Source organism: Littorina saxatilis, linkage group LG8, assembly GCF_037325665.1.
Source record: "Littorina saxatilis isolate snail1 linkage group LG8, US_GU_Lsax_2.0, whole genome shotgun sequence".
NCBI lineage: Eukaryota > Metazoa > Mollusca > Gastropoda > Littorinimorpha > Littorinidae > Littorina > Littorina saxatilis.
This window is the reverse complement of record NC_090252.1, coordinates 41,096,092-41,113,975: the sequence shown is the minus strand read 5'-3', so window position 1 is coordinate 41,113,975 and position 17,884 is coordinate 41,096,092. Positions and strand designations below refer to the sequence as shown.

The 17,884-nt window shown below is 42.6% G+C and overlaps 1 protein-coding gene across 1 annotated transcript in view; it reads left to right on the top strand.

Annotated features, from left to right (window-relative positions):
• LOC138974654 (cell death abnormality protein 1-like) overlaps positions 1-17,884 on the top strand; it is a 29,775-nt gene that overhangs the window by 3,744 nt on the left and 8,147 nt on the right. The window contains exons 2-7 of the mRNA XM_070347377.1: positions 2,810-2,938; positions 4,278-4,418; positions 4,718-4,864; positions 10,466-10,606; positions 11,484-11,618; positions 15,644-15,748. Of these exons, the coding sequence (XP_070203478.1) occupies positions 4,786-4,864; positions 10,466-10,606; positions 11,484-11,618; positions 15,644-15,748 (460 nt within the window). The 5' untranslated portion in view covers positions 2,810-2,938; positions 4,278-4,418; positions 4,718-4,785. The remainder of the gene's footprint in view (positions 1-2,809; positions 2,939-4,277; positions 4,419-4,717; positions 4,865-10,465; positions 10,607-11,483; positions 11,619-15,643; positions 15,749-17,884) is intronic.

Here is a 17,884-nt window from a genome sequence, read left to right as displayed (position 1 = left end):
GATTTAAGAATGTTTGTGTAACAAGCTGTCAATTCATTATTTAGATTTTAAAAGTTAGGTCTAGCGCCAAAACGCACCACGGTCCGATTCATTCTGATAATCATCGCTCCACGGCTATCGCCAGTTGAAGGGAAGTAACTCATTTTTGACCTGAGTTCAGGATGGGTCCGATTGAGATGGAGACAATCCGAAAAAAATAATTCTTTGAAAATTGCTCGCTCTTCACGTAGGGCACCTGGGATGTTCCCGTTCGGTGAGTGTTCAAATGGAAGGGTGTTTGTACTGTGTGTAAAAGCCTGACAGTATCTGTGATGGTTTACGGGATGTTTACTGTGCCTTTAATCATTTGTTTTGATCAGAAACATAGTCTCTAGTTTTTATGAATGAGTTTTTTAATTAAAACAATCACGAGAACTCTCTCACTTACCCTTAAATATTTATCCTTGTAAAATAAAGTTATCTCTCTCTCATAGTTTCTTTTTGGCCTGTTGGCAAGTCTTCTCTCACTCGTTCAAATAATAGAAAACTGTTGATAGCACATGGTACCCGGGGTGGGTGGGGGGTGGTGAGTGAGCGCAAGGGCAGCTGATGGCTGTGCCATTTGATGTCTGATTCGATCGTGGGGATGCATCTGCCGTAGTTTGGGGGGGGGGGGGGGGGTAGCAGCAGATGTTGCCTGGAAGCGCCGTTTTGGGCTCTGTGTCTCTGCCCGGGTTTGAGGAGGGGGTGGGGGTGGGGGGGGGGGGGAGGTAGTTGCGGATGCCCCATTCATGTCTACTCACCGGGGAGGGGGGGAGGGGTGTGCCACAGCAAGGATTTGTACGCCTTGAAAGAAAGGGTGAGAGGGCAGCCGCGGACTCTCCGCTGGTAACTTTGCCGGCCAGCCGACTAAAGAGGAAACTCTCCAAAGTGATCTATGGCAGCATGGTAGCACCAAAAGTAAAATTACTCATTTCATTGATGTCTTATACAAGAACATGTTAAGACAAGCAATTGTAATATACCTGTGAGTCTTAGTAATATCCACATATTATACATTTACTAAAATCTCCAGAAGTTACAAATATCTGTGATATTATAAATGTATGTACATTTCCTGTAGCCGTTTCTGTTTGTTTTTAGATCATACAGAAACATGGTTTTTACAAGGAGCAAGATCCGAGAAAACCACCGGCAAATACACCCTGGTGCATTCTCTGTAGTCAGGCAAACCTGACGCCCACAAGAAGTGGACCTACATGTTTGAAAAAACAACAACACTTTTGTGGGTTGAATTAGATCCTTTCTGCTGCAGTTATAGAAGTAAATATTCCTTTTGGAAATTCCTTTCCTAACCCTAATAACGTTTTAAGATACCCTGGTTCTGTACACACCACGGGTTCACCTTGGTAGTGCAATTGCCTTATATGTCTCTTTAGATTTTTGCCATAGGCGAACGATTTGCCAGAATGGTGGCATATGGCCGGAGCAGCGGATCCGGATGGACCTGACACAGGTGCATCTAATTCTTCCTCCACCTCCTCTGACACAAGAACCATTTCTTCATCTTCAGACTGTACAAACAGATGCTCCAAACCCATTAGAATGAGTTTGTGTGTGTGTGTGTGTGTGTGTGTGTACGTTTGAGTGTGTGTGTGTGTGTGTGTGTGTGCGTGCGTGCCGTGCGTGTGTGTGTGTGTGGGTGTGTGTGGGTGTACACGAGAGACAGCTATTTGGCTTAGTGTGGGTGCCGTTATCTAAGGGCAACAGGGTACGTGTGCTTCTAAGTTGATTACTATTTACATTGACAATGATGCACAGAACCGTTTTGCTGCACTGTACAGATGTACGCTTTTTTAAAATTTCGTTCACACGTGCGGCGTCTGCTATCCAGTTCGCGGTAGGATTAGAATACCAAACCGATGTCAAATACGAGCTGATGTGGTGAAATAAAGCACATTTCTACTTGCGAAACCCATCGAACAGCCATTAGGCTAAGCGAGAGAGTTCTCGTGATTGTTTTAATGAGAAAACTCATTCATAAAAACTAGAGACTATGTTTCTGATCAAAACGAATGATTAATCTGCTGTATCATTTGCTTGTCGGAAAGCTCCGCCTACGCGCATCTCTCAAATATGACCTTCTCTTGTCTACTGGCTCGGAAGATTTATTCTACTCCCAAATAGCACTTCTTTGCACCTCTTATGACTCCTTCGTCCTCTAGAATCCCGTACCCATACCAAATACGAGTTGATATGGTGAAATAAAGCACATTTTTCCTTGCAAAACCCATCGAACAGCCATTTCCGGTGCTCGATCGCCGACATTTTCAGCTTTGAAGGCTATTTACGGGCAAATATCAATCGCTCTCTGACTTTGTATGCATCGAGAAACAAATTTAGTCATCGCTGAATCAGTAGCTTACCTTAAATCCTGACATAAATCAAACAATACCTAGAAAACAGACAAAACTTGCCTTCACACGTGTCAGGCGCCGCCTTCGGCTTCCGCTCGGCCTTTGATCGGTTATCCCCCGTGTTGTGTGGCAACCTTGCATGTATAATCATTCTGTTTTCTGATTGTGGTAATAAGTGAATGGATTGTTGGATTTACTCCTTCAAATATGACTGCTGAAAGGAAGCAAAATTCCAGCAAAATTGTTTCAAACAGCGAACGCAATGAATTTTGGATTTTTGTCTGCAAAGGGCCAACTCTAAATGCGTAGCGGAATTTTTGCCATGGAGAACTCACGACAATACAGCTAGGCATACGAATGACGCAAAGGTAGCTAACTACCAGTTTAGTTGTAGTAACTACTGGGTGTTTCAGTGATCCAGGCAGGGCAGGGGTGCTCAGCAGATGGCTACGCGAACCTCTGCGTGTCGGGGGCAAATTGCACAACCAACCTGTGCACATGTGGCACGGCCTACACCCAAAATGCCGACAGTGGTCTATGTGGTACGTATTACAAAGGACTGTCCTTAGCGTCTCAGCACCCCAACTCATAAGGAAGGCTGGTGAGGAACGGCTTAGAACTTCAGGTGCATTCTTAAAGGCACACTGCCTTTGTTAAACACAGTTTAACTCACCATCTCAGATCTGGTCGGCGCCTGGTTTGAGTAGCTTTTGAAGAAATTAATTTATTAACAAAAGTCCAACTCACCTGAGCAAGCAGTCAAGGTGTTGAATTGTGACATGTTTCCAAGTGAAGGAATGGTCTTATCCGATATAAAGGCCTGGTCGGAACATGGTTTAATACGAAGCACGGAACAAAAACCTTCTGTTGTGCTGCACCATGCACCACTCTGGAGCTCTCTTCCCTTCTCTGTCAGACACTGCACCTCTCTCAGCTCTTTCAAACAACAGTTGAACACTTTCTTTTTCACACAATATTACACCAAACCGGCTTAATGTCTTTTCCATTCCATTTCTACACGTACTCCTCTCCCTTAAAGTTGGTATGATTGGTGTGAACAGTACATGTGGTGATTTTTGTCCGTATGATTAATTGTTTTATGTAGGTTGTACATTTGGTTGTTCTATTTTGCATATGTTCTGTTGTAAAAGGCCATAGGTTAGGCATTTACAAATGTCCAGTTATTATTAGTAGTAGTAGAAGGGGTGTGTCTCTAAAAATACGTCTTCATTTGCAGAGCATATTCCGAGTCATCTTCAATCCATCCATGTCGTGATAGCTTCTTTCTTCCTCTTTGGTTAACTTTCCCACTTAAGAGCATGTATGAGAATCGTTTGTAATCGTTTGTAACCCAAAGATAGGGTTAATAATCCGCTTACTTCCGAAAACAGTTCATGGATATGTAACATTGTCACGTCACAATACAAGTCATTTTTCGTAGGGTTAAGAGGCGTGGGTCTTTAGCAAGGGAATTATCTGTTTAATGCATGATCGTCATTTTGCATTTGGTAAGACACATGTCAAGTTTCAAGTTTCAAGTTTTTTATTAGTCCATAACCCCTGGGGGCATTTTGAACAATAAATACAATCAAGACACATGTCAAACAGCAACAGGGGACGGGTGGGGGTAGAGCGCATGCCAAAACTCAACAGTGGTAAGAGGGAGGACGCGCACGCTCCCGTACTTACGCAATAAAGCAAAACAGTAGCAAATCAGCCAGTTGGGATTATACAAAGGACTATGAGTAAGCGTATGCCTGCCTGACTGACTGACTGATTGAAACAATGACTGAAGCAAAGATTATTCGGGAATTAACTATTGGCTGGCTGAATGACCGATTCAAGGATCCATGGACTGGCCACACTTTTCATTGTTTTCAGAGCTAAGTGATTCCACAGCTTTGCACGGAGGGTCCTGCTCAGACACAACACCGTGTGTGGTTAATTCCAACCTTCAGTGCGTGAACTTCATCTGTCTGTGTAATGCTGATTTTAAGCTTAACATACACACTGGGACATGCGGTGAGTCTATTATTGCTTGATTTTCAGTGAAAATGATGATTGCTACTCTTCATCTCTCGTCTTTCGAGAAACTGTTTTCATTGGTTTGTTTGATTTTCAGAAATCACAACACCTCTGTCATTGTCTTTTAATATTCTTTTAGTGATGCTTTACTAAATTGTCAGTGGATATTGCACTTTGGTCATAGTCTGTCGACAATTTTGTTTTGAATGCTGTGTTTTCAATAGAAATCACAACCACAAAGCTTCTACGATAGTCCTTCAATACTTTTTTTCGATTATGCTTAACTGGATTTTCAGAGGCTATTACAGAAAAAACTGTTGGCCATAGTTGCGCCTCCAGTGACACAGATTCGTGTGACGACACAATGACGTGTGCGGGTGACGCCGGGTCCGAGATGTGTGTATGCAACGCAGGAACAACGGGAAGCCTAGGGAACTCTTGCGGTACGTTAAGCCAAGTTACACAATCAAAAGTTGACAGACATCCCGAAAGGCATGATGTCAATATTCATAGTTGTGTCTCTTTGGTGCTGTGGTTCCTTAAACAAGTATACACATTCAGTAGAAGTGCAATGCCAAGGCACTGCGTACCCCCACCGAAGGACACATCCGCTCTCTCTCTCTCTCTCTCTCTCTCTCTCTCTCTCTCTCTCTCTCTCTCTCTCTCTCTCTCTCTCTCTCTCTCTCTCTCTCTCTCTCTCTCTCTCTCTCTCTCTCTCTCTCTCTCTCTCTCTCTCTCTCTCTCTCTCTCTCTTGCTTACACACATACACACACTCACATCCACGCGCGCGCGTACCCACACACACACACACACACAAACACACACTAAAACACACACGCACACATACACTAAAACACACACGCACACACACACACTAACACATGTAAGGACCACAGTAGACGTGGTAACGTTGGAATTTCTACCCGGCCAAAGCGGCTTTGTGTGGCGTTTGCTGAAAACAAGAATAGTCCTATATGTTACCCACCGTATTTTAGTTAGTGTGTTTCCATTTAATGTATTATCGGCATGACAATTTCTTAAGTCGATTACAGTATAGCGATTGTGGGATACCTCCAGGATTCTTTATCATTATTATCGGCATGACCATTTCTTAAGTCGATTACAGTATAGCGTTTGTGGGATACCTCAATCTTTGCTGGGATCAATGCAATTAGTGGGAATACAAATTACCCCAACTAAAACAATAATTCCCATGTCATTTCGTTCAAACTTCCTACGCCATTTAAGGCACTCAGTGTGGCAAACTTTTCCGATAGCCGATTTCTCTCCCAGAGATAACGTGACCCCCACAATTGCCCTGACAAAAACGTAAGGTACCAAGTAAAAACAAGTCAAAATAGGCACTTCTAAGCTTGGCAACTGTTACATCAGAGGAGAAAGTCAAACCATTTGCTTTTATCCAGAAAATTGTGTTTTGCTTAGGTGGCATAGAACGTTTAAAAGACATTACACGGGAATTAATCCTTTAGTTGGGGTGACCAATTTGTAGCCATAATCGTTTTGTTAAAGGCACATTGAGCCTCCCGTAAACAATCACTGAGCTCCCCGAGCCTCTACATACAGTGCAAGCATACTTCCATTTGAACGCTCACCGAACGGGAACATCCTGGCTGCTTTCTGTCGAGAGTGAGACATTTTCAAACAATTTAATTTCGTGGACTATCCGAACGGACTATCAGGCGCCTCGTGTTGATGCTGGACCTAACTTTTAAAATCTAAATAATAAATTGACAGCTTGTTACACAAACATTCTTAAATCATAAGACAAATATTTTTTCCTCAAGAAAAGATCAGTACAATTCGAAGTTTTGAAAGTGTGAAAAAAGAAAAGCCCGGAAACGTGTCACGCAAAACGTCTTTCTCGTAGCAGACGATGGTTCTGCATAGCGCCAGTTCCTCTGAACGGTCAACCGCCACTGCTCTAGTTCGTGTGACTTGCAGCCGTTTGTTGCGTTTTAGATTCAGAGGTACACAATAACCTGCTATTGCAGATAAGCTTACAGCGAGTCGCATGGAAATCACAAACTGACGACTAAATTGTGAAAAAAAGGAAACTGGATCACACGGGTTCACGATGGCTCAGGGGTAAGATACACCACGCAAAAATAAATTCTTTGAAAATTGCTCGCTCTTTACGGAGGGCTCATATGATGTTCTCAAGCGGTAAGTGTTTACATGAAAGGGTGTTTGTACTGTGTGTAAAAGCCAGACAGTGGCTGTGATTGTTTATGGGAGGCTGACTGTGCCTTTAAGCTTAGGCTATGTACCATACATCAGTATGATTACTGAAGTCACTTTCATATTATTTTAAGGAACTAGAAATGACATGCGCGTCCGATAGTTGGCGAAATCAACGGATGTGGCTGTACAAGATGGACGGGAAATCATTTATATCCTGAGTCATAGTGCTTTATTATTTCACATACTTTGCTCGCTAAGGCTATTAAAATCAGAAGAAAAAAACGTATTTCAAATTCGACAAAAGTAGTTGTAAACCATTACCAAAAAAAGGAACAACACTTTAAGGAAGAAAAGTACAAAACAGCACAAAGGAAACCAACCACTATCGACAAAAACAAGAACAACACACATATTAGAAAGAGCACATACTGTTGTCATTCCGTATTTTGAAGGACAACAACGAAACACAGACAGGCGGAAAGACAAACAGACAGAAAGAAAGAAAGACAGACAGACAGACAGACAGGCAGACATACAGACAGGCCGACTGTTACTGTCAGAGAGAGAGAGAGAGAGAGAGAGAGAGAGAGAGAGAGAGAGAGAGAGAGAGAGAGAGCGGGGGAGTAAACAAAGCTCCCTTCATTCCTGCCCACCGCTACCGCGGTTATTGTAGGTTATTCCCCCCTCTGCTTCTTTACCTCTGTAAACTTGTAGGGGTAGTTATTTTTCGATAATGACCCAGCAACCAAACAAATAACGACCCAGCAACAGCCTGAATCCTCGATAGTGCAATGGGTTGAGAAGTTGTTCTGTTTCGGTACTACTTTTTGCGACTGAAAAGTTCCGAACGCTCTAATGTACGAAGTATACATCTCTGGAGCAAACAATACAAACATACCGCATTTAAATTAACAACTGCCTGAACACATGAATCTCCATATAAAATCCATGAGTTCGGTTGTTTTCTGAATCTAGATCTGCCGTGCTCAAACGTTCATCACAAGCAATTTCCCGCAAGGCAAGTAACTCATACTTTGTCTAGCGACAAGAGTAGTTCCCCTTCTTTTCACTCAGTTTCTTCGACAACAGACTGCAATCCGACGGTCAGTTTTCAACAATATTTCATTTAATAAACAGATCACACGCAACCAAATGCACACATCTCATCAATTTAAACAACATAAAGCGGTTTCATACACTTTTTTTTCCCAGAAAACTGAACTTCATACAGTTTTTAACGTTGGAACACGGGTGCAAAAGTTCGTCTGCTAGTCCCATTTGACGAAAGAACATTATCCTAAGCGATACCAAAACATATACAGAACACACAATATCTGCCTTTGCCGCCACAGCAGAATAACAGTATATATATATGTGTAGGCCTACTTGATTTTAGTCCAAAATAGGAAAACTGACAAGAAGTGTTAACAGAATGGAATGATTTGCACGGAACTATACAACCGCGCATTAATCGATCGCCTGCGCAGGTTGACTGGTTGAGTGAATAGGATTCGATCAAACTTTCGCAAAAAAACCTCCTCTTTTCTTTGAATAACTGAAGAAAGGAGGAATAAAGAGGTTACACACCTCGTCTCAGTGATTATAAAAAATAATGGTCTCAGTTCGCGGTCATGAAAAAGCTCGCTAAAGCTCGCATTTTTCATGATCCGCTAACTTCGACCATTATTTTTAATACTCACTGAGACTCGGCGTGTAACCTCTACTTATTTGCGTTTTTGACCAAAGTATGATATTTTACACAGATCGAGACAGTCATTGTTCTCCGAGACCGCGATAGCGGTCGAGGTGAACAATTACTGTCGAGATCTGTGTAAAATGTCATATTTTGGTCAAAAACGCAAATAATGTTTATGTATCGATCGAATTCCGTTCGGGTACTGACTTTGTTGTTGTTTTGACGATTGAACGAGCACACACACACATGCAATCAAACACACACACACCAAGAACACCTAATTACACCAAACACATACACTTTAATGCGCCACAAAAATAGTGCAACTTCAAAAGTTTATTTAACTCCCTCAATTAACATTAGAATATTTGATTATCGCAACATTTTGTTCAGAACATAATCAAAGGAACGGAAAATTCATGAACATCAAATAAAACATCAATTAAATTGCTACATCTCTTTGCACCGTCAGTGTCAGTAACTGTTGTACACACTTGTCGTCACCCTGTCTCGCGATCAAGACTGGACGAGTTCATTGAGTTAGCTTGTGGGGTTAAAAGCAGAGACAATTAACACGTTGGGTCTTATTTTGTTATTGTGATGTTCAAGTTGTTTATGGTACAGTTGTGGAAAGTAGGCAGAACTTGCATTGTCGTGGATGGTGGCATGTCAGGTTCATTTTCTGCACTGAGGAAGAAATTCATATCTTTAAAGCCGACATGTCGAAACTACTTGCCCCGCGCATATCGACTCGGCCGGTGGCTGTGTGTGCGACAGAGCTGAGTGAACCTCGAGAGGGGTTTGAATTTGGCCGCGGCAAAACTTGGAGTTGTGTGTTGCCTGCAATATGAGGGAGTTAAAAGTCGTCTTTTGTTTTCAATTCCTTCCCGAGATAGATCTGCAAATCGCTTCATTTTTACAGTTTGGCAGACGTGTGTTTTGATCTGTGGGTTAATCCGCGTGTCCCAAATATGAAGTAAGTAGTTCCTTTGAAGTTTCGGTTAACCTGAAACGCCCAAATATGAAGTTTTGTAGGCCTCTGACGTCACATGGCTCAAAGAAGAGAAATCCAATGTCCAATCGATACATAACGGTATCTCTGTCACATGGGCCTTGCTTCATTGACCTCCCCCACTGCAAGCGGGACTGGGAATGTTGTCATAAACATCTCTTGGTATGTGACTGGCTGTGGGAAAGTGCCTGGCACCTAATTAGTCCGCTAGCAGAAATGGAATTACATGGGTGCAACCTGGAAAATTCCAAAAACCGGCAAAAGTTGGGGTCCAGCTTTTTTAGTATTTAAAATGCCCAAAAAAAACCTCTCCTGGAACAAAAACATCGGCAGCCGATGAAACCAAAAACCGGCTGCCGGCGTGTAGCCGGCAGAGTTGCACCCATGGGATTAGAAGAGGAAATGAAAAGTGCTGACCAGTTGGTTGTGTAGTTGTAACGTTGGCAGAAGATGGGACACACAGTGACAGTGATACGTGTTCAGAGGATAAAGTGTATGATAATCATGCTGATCTGTGTTAACTACAGGAGGAGAGAGCAGAGCTTGCAAATGTGTTAGTAAATGACAGTGTCTGTGGTGATAAGTTAGACTATGAAAATGCGCATTTGTTTTTCAACTCTTCACGTTTTACACAGGTTAATTACCTGTGAAAAAAAGACATATGTCATCAGTGTATAATTACTTATATTTGGTGGTGTATATAATGTGCAGTACATCCTCTTGAAGTAGATCTATGTGTTTTGTAAGCAGGATTAGTAACATTTTGGGTTGTGCATTCAGGAAACGAACTTGTGCTTACAGCTGATACGTACCTCTTGACTATGAGAACACAATTACCTGAGGACTCTGTGACTTAATGTGAGTGAGACAATAGACATGCTTTGGATATACTTGGGCTGGGTTAATGTGTTCATCAAACTGTAAGTACACAAGCATGTTTCAGGTTATTTAGTATGTTGTCTGTATAAGGAGAAGGCCTTATATGAACCCAGAACCCAGGAATGAAGGGTATATTTAGTACTAAAATAAGCAGGAACAAGGGGAAGTAATGTCCAGCAAATAACAGGGCTGAAAGAGTTAAAGAATAAATGTCTATGATTCTATATTCTATGTGTGATTGTACAATCTGACAGTGAATGTGACATCGACCAAAGTAGGCGCTGCGTGTACCGATGGTTCAGGTGGAGAGTGTGGAGCACATGCTACGTGCTCGGCGAACAACGGAACCTGCGAGTGCGATGAACATTACTACGGAGTCACCGGGGGAGAATGTTGTAAGTTCAATGAACACACGCACGTACACCGACACGGTTGGCCTAGTGGTAAGGCGTCCGCCCCGTGATCGGGAGGTCGTGGGTTCGAACCCCGGCCGGGTTATACCTAAGACTTTAAAATTGGTAATCTGGTGGCTGCTCCGCCTGGCGTCTTGCATTATGGGGTTGGTGCTAGGACTGGTTGGTCCGGTGTCAGAATAATGTGACTGGGTGAGACATGAAGCCTGTGCTGCGACTTCTGTCTTGTGTGTGGCGCACGTTATATGTCAAAGCAGCACCGCCCTGATATGGCCCTTCGTGGTCGGCTGGGCGTTAAGCAAACAAACAAACAAACACGCACGCACGCACACACGCATGCATACTCTTTCGCTCACTCTCACCAAGTAATGCACACACACACACACACACACACACACACACTCTCACACACACACACACACACGCACACACACACACACACACACACACACACTCTCTCTCATCAAGTAACACACACACACACACACACACACACACACACACACACACACACACACACGTAATAAACCCACAGCATCCGACTAAAAATGACACTATATCTATATTTATAGGTACAAACCTTCCTGTGTCAACAATTCCACTCACCTTCTGAGATCAGGCCGGGCTTTCAAATGGAATAGGACCATCCCTCCCCATGGACACCACACATCTAACACTCGACAACCCCCTACAATCTAACAGTATTCAGCAAGCAGTCAGGATGTTCAATTTGGCTATGTGTCCAAATTGAGGGATGGTCGTATTTTGTGTATACATGTAAGCCTGATCAGCTCTGAGATGGTGAGCCGAATCGTTTACATGGCAAGGCTTTTAACCGAAAACCGATTTGTTTCAACAGATCCAGGGGTAGGGAGGCCTGGCGGCGCCTGCATAGGTGCAGTCTGCGATGATCCAAACGCTGAATGCCCTTCGTCAACGTCACCAAAGTCATGCGTGTGTGCAGATAATTATTTTGCATCTGCGGGTGTCTGCGGTAAGTTCTTGCTCTACATGAAGTATACACATTCTCTACATTTGTCAGACATTCAGTCAAACTGTCTGTTCAGGTCTCATAAACAGCAAATGTACAATACAAATAGAGAATACTACATGGCTTGCTGTGTCGTACCAGATTTACACGAGTTGTTTTTTTAAATAGTGAACTGCGAGCGAAAGCGAGCTGTTCACTATTTGAAAAAGCAACGAGTGTAAATCTGGTACGACACAGCAAGCCATGTAGTATTCTGTTTATCCTACATTATATACTTCTGTGCCAGATCTAACTAAAAGTCACCGACAGCGCTATTGCCTTTGGATCAACCCGCTTTAGAACTTCAAACCACTTTACTCAATTTGACATTCATTCCTCCGCCATGACACACACTCTCAAACTAGGACAAAGTAGTTCGCCTTTGTTAACACTGTTAAGTTTAATATTGAACATTGATTAAATAAATTCGAACAACGAAATGATGGTCACTTCAAAATATACCAGATAAAAAGAAAAGCAGTGGCCACAGGATAAAAGAAACCAAAAGGAACAACAACAGCAAAGCATATCCTTCCGCGATAGGATGACAGTCAAGTCGTTAGTCGGAGCCAGGCGAGTCGACAGCTTTCAGATGGTCACTTCTCGGTTTGGTGACTGGACAAATATTGGTTGATGTTGATGGTACCAACGTGCACAGGCCTTGCAAACAGTGTTGTTAGCGTTTGCTGGGATGTGATTGTGGCAGTGGCAGTGGAGACGGCTGGAGTTGAAGTGGCCGTGCGAATCCAATGTGTCGTCTGCCGACACTGGCGACAGCTCCGAGACCGGTGCAGTGCCGTTTAGCATCAGACTGAAGCCACGGTGTTCCTCTTGGGAAATGCTGCTTAACGTTGTTGTGCCAAATAGCTGCATTATTTTGGTCGGAGGAACGTTATTCTCGGAAAGTTTCTGCACTAGGAACTGGCGTGCAGAGTGGTTGGTGTAGATCTACCTCGGGTTGATGATCCCAGCTTTTCTTCACATGTCGCCCTGGCATGTTTTGGATTGTCTTTCGCAAAATTGGAGATACTCTCTGCCATACCTGTCTTCATGCAAGGACACGTCTCCCCACTGCATGTGCCTGTGAGGTGTCACGCTGCGCAGACCAAAGTTGACTGTGTTTTGCCACCACAGAGTATTCAGGATTACTTCTGGATCTGCGACTCTGAGCTGTTTTGTCTGCCACAGCTTGTCAACATCTTCATCTTTCAGCGGTTGAGCCCTGTTAGGTAAGTTGCCACAACCTCCCTGTTTAACAATCTTCTGCTTTGTCTTCACGACTTCTCTCAGTTACAAGTGCAAATTCGGGGCCGTCTATAACGTGTGCATGCACAGTACTTTTTAGACTTCAACTGTCGATGGATGCTGCTGAGAAGGCCGCTCAGCGTGGGGATGGTTCATACTCTTTGCCATCCGGTTTTTTCAAACTCATGAAAAGAGAGCAGAGAATTTTGCATAATTTTTGTGGTTGGATGGTGCTAATGTTTCTTTTGTCCCCGTGTTTCGCCATAAACGTCGATAGGCGACGTATCGTAAACCGTTTTTCGGAGAGTGTTCTTGTTCTTGTTTGTCTGAACGAATGAGTCTATTGGAGAAAAATCATAAATCATGGATGACTCGCTTTTTTCTTCATCGACTTCGTCATTCGCGTCATCACCAAACATGTCTTCGAACAGCTCATCACTAAAAAATTCTTTCAGTGATGACAAATCGGTTTCGTGGCATTTGCCATTTTGTTGCAAAAGTAGTTCTTCATGAATATGTAATTACTAATTTACATAGCATGACCTTCCGGTTGACCTCATTTACATGATATACACACGTGTGATTTGAACGATTTTTATCTCACGGGTATCTCTCTCACGTATGTAGGATAAATATAAATAAATAAATAAATAACATTTATAACAAATACTAAATGAAAAAATGTTGACACCAAGGAAAGCAAATACTCATACGACTGCCCTATGCCATACGTAATATTAATCAGAAACACATTATCTGCTGCTCTGGGCTCATAGACATTGAGGAAAATGACAATTGTATACTTTTTGCCTGAACTTAGCTTTAATTTGCCTTAAAATGTGACCATGCGTTTAGTGAAAATGTCGGCATCAAATAACAGATTAACAACAAAAAAACAGTCATCGCCAAAACTATATTAAGGTAGTCTCGACTAACCACATCCAGCCGGGCGAGTGACTTCAAGAAAATCACTAGTCTGGCAGAAATTTCGCTGGCCCGGTACATAACACAGTTGATCTGCAGTGTTCATATGGCTTTACAATCGGATATTACAACCAAAAGGGTCGCATTTGACCACAATTGTCATTGGCCAGCCGGGCGAGTTGCTAGGCGGTTTGTACTAGCCCAGCAGATTTTTTTACTCGCCCCTGGCGACCGGGCGGACGATTTGGCCATCCCTGAGGCTGCCAGTACAATCTGGTACGTGATTCTATTTGTTTTTAGATATTGCACACTATAGTCGTCTCTACCTCATGCGTGCCTAGATCGAAGTCAATTGCATTTACCACAGATCTGATCTGTTAGCATGTGAAGATTATGCAATTCTTTCAAGAAGCCCCACCACTAGCTGGCGGCGGGTACACATTTCATGATTTTGTTATTCTGGCATTTATCAATATTTCACAATCAAATTTGGCATGTTCATGTAGAAATGGCTGAATTTTAAAAATGGTAGTTTGCCTCCAAACAGCACACAATAGTCACAAATGGTAATATGTATTATATTAAAAATCCCATTCACAAAACACACACATAGTCACTCCCAGATATGTTCATAACCAATTACTCTAAATCTTTCATTTTACATCTGAACATCAATAACTGACCGTACTGCAGCGTGAAGCAGAACTAAAGCTGTACTCTACAAACGTTTTGTCATGCGGGCCTACCAAAATACCCGAAATACAGCTACATATAAATATCTTGAAACAATTTAAAACATTAATTTCTACTTGTGCTTTATGCTATAGCTATGGGCATGCTGAGTAAGTATGCACAATTTCAGGCAGATACAATGAATAGTTTTGAAAATATCAAGGAGTAACTGATTTGAAACGTCGATTTTCGGCAACTTTTTCACCCTAAATCTCAGCAAACCTCCCTCTGTTGAAATAGTATGCCCCAGCCTGGTAATGGAAATCCTCTGCCTCAGTATGCTGCTCATCTAGTCTCAGCCTGGCCTCTCTCCTGGCAATTCTGGCTTCATGTGAGGCCTCCTGAGATTCTCTTTGAGCATTTTGAATTCTTGAGGATGAGACTTTCAAAACACTGTACATCAATTTCAATTTCTTTTCAGTAGTTGTGGGCGTGGCCCTCGAAATTGGGGCTAATTTTTAATTTTTCAATTTTATCATTGTGCGTCCCAAGGACAGATTGTAAGAAAAGGCGTAGCCTTAAATCTCAATCCTTGTTAAATAAAGTCCAATTCAATTCTCTCTCTCTCTCTCTCTCTCTCTCTCTCTCTCTCTCTCTCTCTCTCTCTCTCTCTCTCTCTCTCTCTCTCTCTCTCTCTCTCTCTCTCTCTCTCTCTCCCCCCCTCCTCTCTCTCTCTCTTCTCTCTCTCTCTCTCTCTCTCTCTCTCTCTCTCTCTCTCTCTCTCTCTCTCTCTCTCTCAATAGTTTAGTCCCTCTTTAGGGCGAGGGCCAGATGCAAAAAAAGCATATCTATGCTTATTCTTGTAACCCTCGAAAAATGAATTCTCTCTCTCTCTCTCTCTCTCTCTCTCTCTCTCTCTCTCTCTCTCTCTCTCTCTCTCTCTCTCTCTCTCTCTCTCTCTCTCTCTCTCTCTCTCTCTCTCTCTCTCTCTCTCTCTCTGTATGTCTGTACTATACTACGAGTCCAAGCTATCAGACACATATTATACTGTCTCTTCCCTTAGGATTTGTGAATTCACACATTTGAGAGCTGTGGTCTGTCTTAATTTATTTCCATTCAGCATTTTGCTTGTTTCTATGTTACATAAGTGAAAGCGGAGTACAAAGATATCGACGAGTCCTGTGTCGTAGGCTATGACACGTGTGTCCACGCAACTCTGCTCCTGGCCTGCGACCCCGTGGCTGCTGTGTGCTGTGAGTCGTTAACATTCAAGTAGTTATGCTTTCAATGATGTTTGTTCTGATTGAGGACATTCTTTCCAAACTCGTTTCATAAATACCAGCTCGTATAGTATATGTGAAATGTGAAATTTTACACAGATCGAGACAGTTAGTGTCATAGTCTTTTAAGAGAACAATGACTCTCGAGATCTGTGTTAATCAGAGGCGGATCACATCATTTTTAAAGGGGGGGGGGGGGGGGGGGGGGGGGTTAAACATTATTTTAGGGACAGATCGATGACGCGAAGCGCTTAGTTCAGGGAGCGAAGCGCCCGAACCTCGTAGGGGGTCCTACACCCAAAATGCCGACAGTGGTCCGGAAACATTTGCTGCCCACCATGTGTCAAGGTCAACTTGCTCACGATGACTTTAGTGTTGAAATTCTCATTACATCCACATTTATTCAACAAAGTGCATGCAATGTTGGCATGAGGCGCTATCGTTATTGTTCTTGAAGATTGCGAACAAAAATGTTTTGTTCAGTCCGCAAAAAAACTACAATTTTAAATCTTTTTTCTGACATGTCGCATAACAGCATAACTAATGTCTCCAACGACTTAATAAATTGTATATGTATGGGATGACATTAGTAAGCACAAGGTTTGGACTATTTGAAGGCAATACGTTAAGGAGTTACTGAAATGTACCGTGTATTTTTTGTAACGTTAACTGCTTAAAATGATTAAAAACCGCCTTTTATGGATTCTCAAAGAAATTACACCTACACTGTTCGGCTTTAAATAGCGTCGTTTTTAAGACAAGACAGGCACACATAACTGACTGCTTTGGATACTCATTTGATTGTTCGTTCCAATGACATGCAAAAGTTATTCACTTTAAGGGAAGAGGTGGCACGACATTTTTGACTCACATGCGAAGCAAAAGTGAGTCTATGTACTCACCCGAGTCGTCCGTCCGTCCGTCCGTCCGTCCGTCCGTCCGGCCGGCCGGCCGGCCGGCCGTCCGGAAAACTTTAACGTTGAATATTTCTTGGACACTATTCAGTCTATCAGTACCAAATTTAGCAAGATGGTGTATGATGACAAGGCCCCAAAAAACATACATTGCATCTTGACCTTGCTTCAAGGTCAAGGTCGCAGGGGCCATAAATGTTGTCTAAAAAACAGCTATTTTTCACATTTTTCCCATTTTCTCTGAAGTTTTTGAGATTGAATACCTCACCTATATATGATATATAGGGCAAAGTAAGCCCCATCTTTTGATACCAGTTTGGTTTACCTTGCTTCAAGGTCAAGGTCACAGGAGCTCTTCAAAGTTGGATTGTATACATATTTTGAAGTGACCTTGACCCTGAACTATGGAAGATAACTGTTTCAAACTTAAAAATTATGTGGGGCACATGTTATGCTTTCATCATGAGACACATTTGGTCACATATGATCAAGGTCAAGGTCACTTTGACCCTTATGAAATGTGACCAAAATAAGGAGTGAACCACTAAAAGTGACCATATCTCATGGTAGAAAGAGCCAATAAGCACCATTGTACTTCCTATGTCTTGAATTAACAGCTTTGTGTTGCATGACCTTGGATGACCTTGACCTTGGGTCAAGGTCACATGTATTTTGGTAGGAAAAATGTGTAAAGCAGAAGGTCAAGCATGTGAGTCGTATGGGCTTTGCCCTTCTTGTTTTTACTAAAATCCTTCTGAAATGTGTTTTGGGTTTCCTGCAATATTAGGTACTTTGAACACACTAGATTTATTGTGTAATGTTTATTTTGTCAATTGTGTCGTCTTTTTTGAAATAAAGTGATGAATTTTAAAGTGAATGCACATGCATGAGTGATAAAAGTCAGAAAACTTGCTGAGCAATCGATCTTTTCAAGGGCTTGAAACAGCCACTTTTCTTCCAAGAAGACTAACTCGTTGCACACGACACCATCCAGCGGGAATTCCCGTTTGCTGGTGACGTCAACAATACCCGTTATTTTCGCTCAACTGTCAGAGCACAAGCATACTATCCGCGACAGGAATTCCCGGATTTGCAAGATGCACCGTCGATCTATGAAAGCTCTTCTCTGGTTGGTCATTGTAACTTACCGTGGCGACTGGAGGCTACGTGCGCATGCGCAACAAGCCGTATCCGC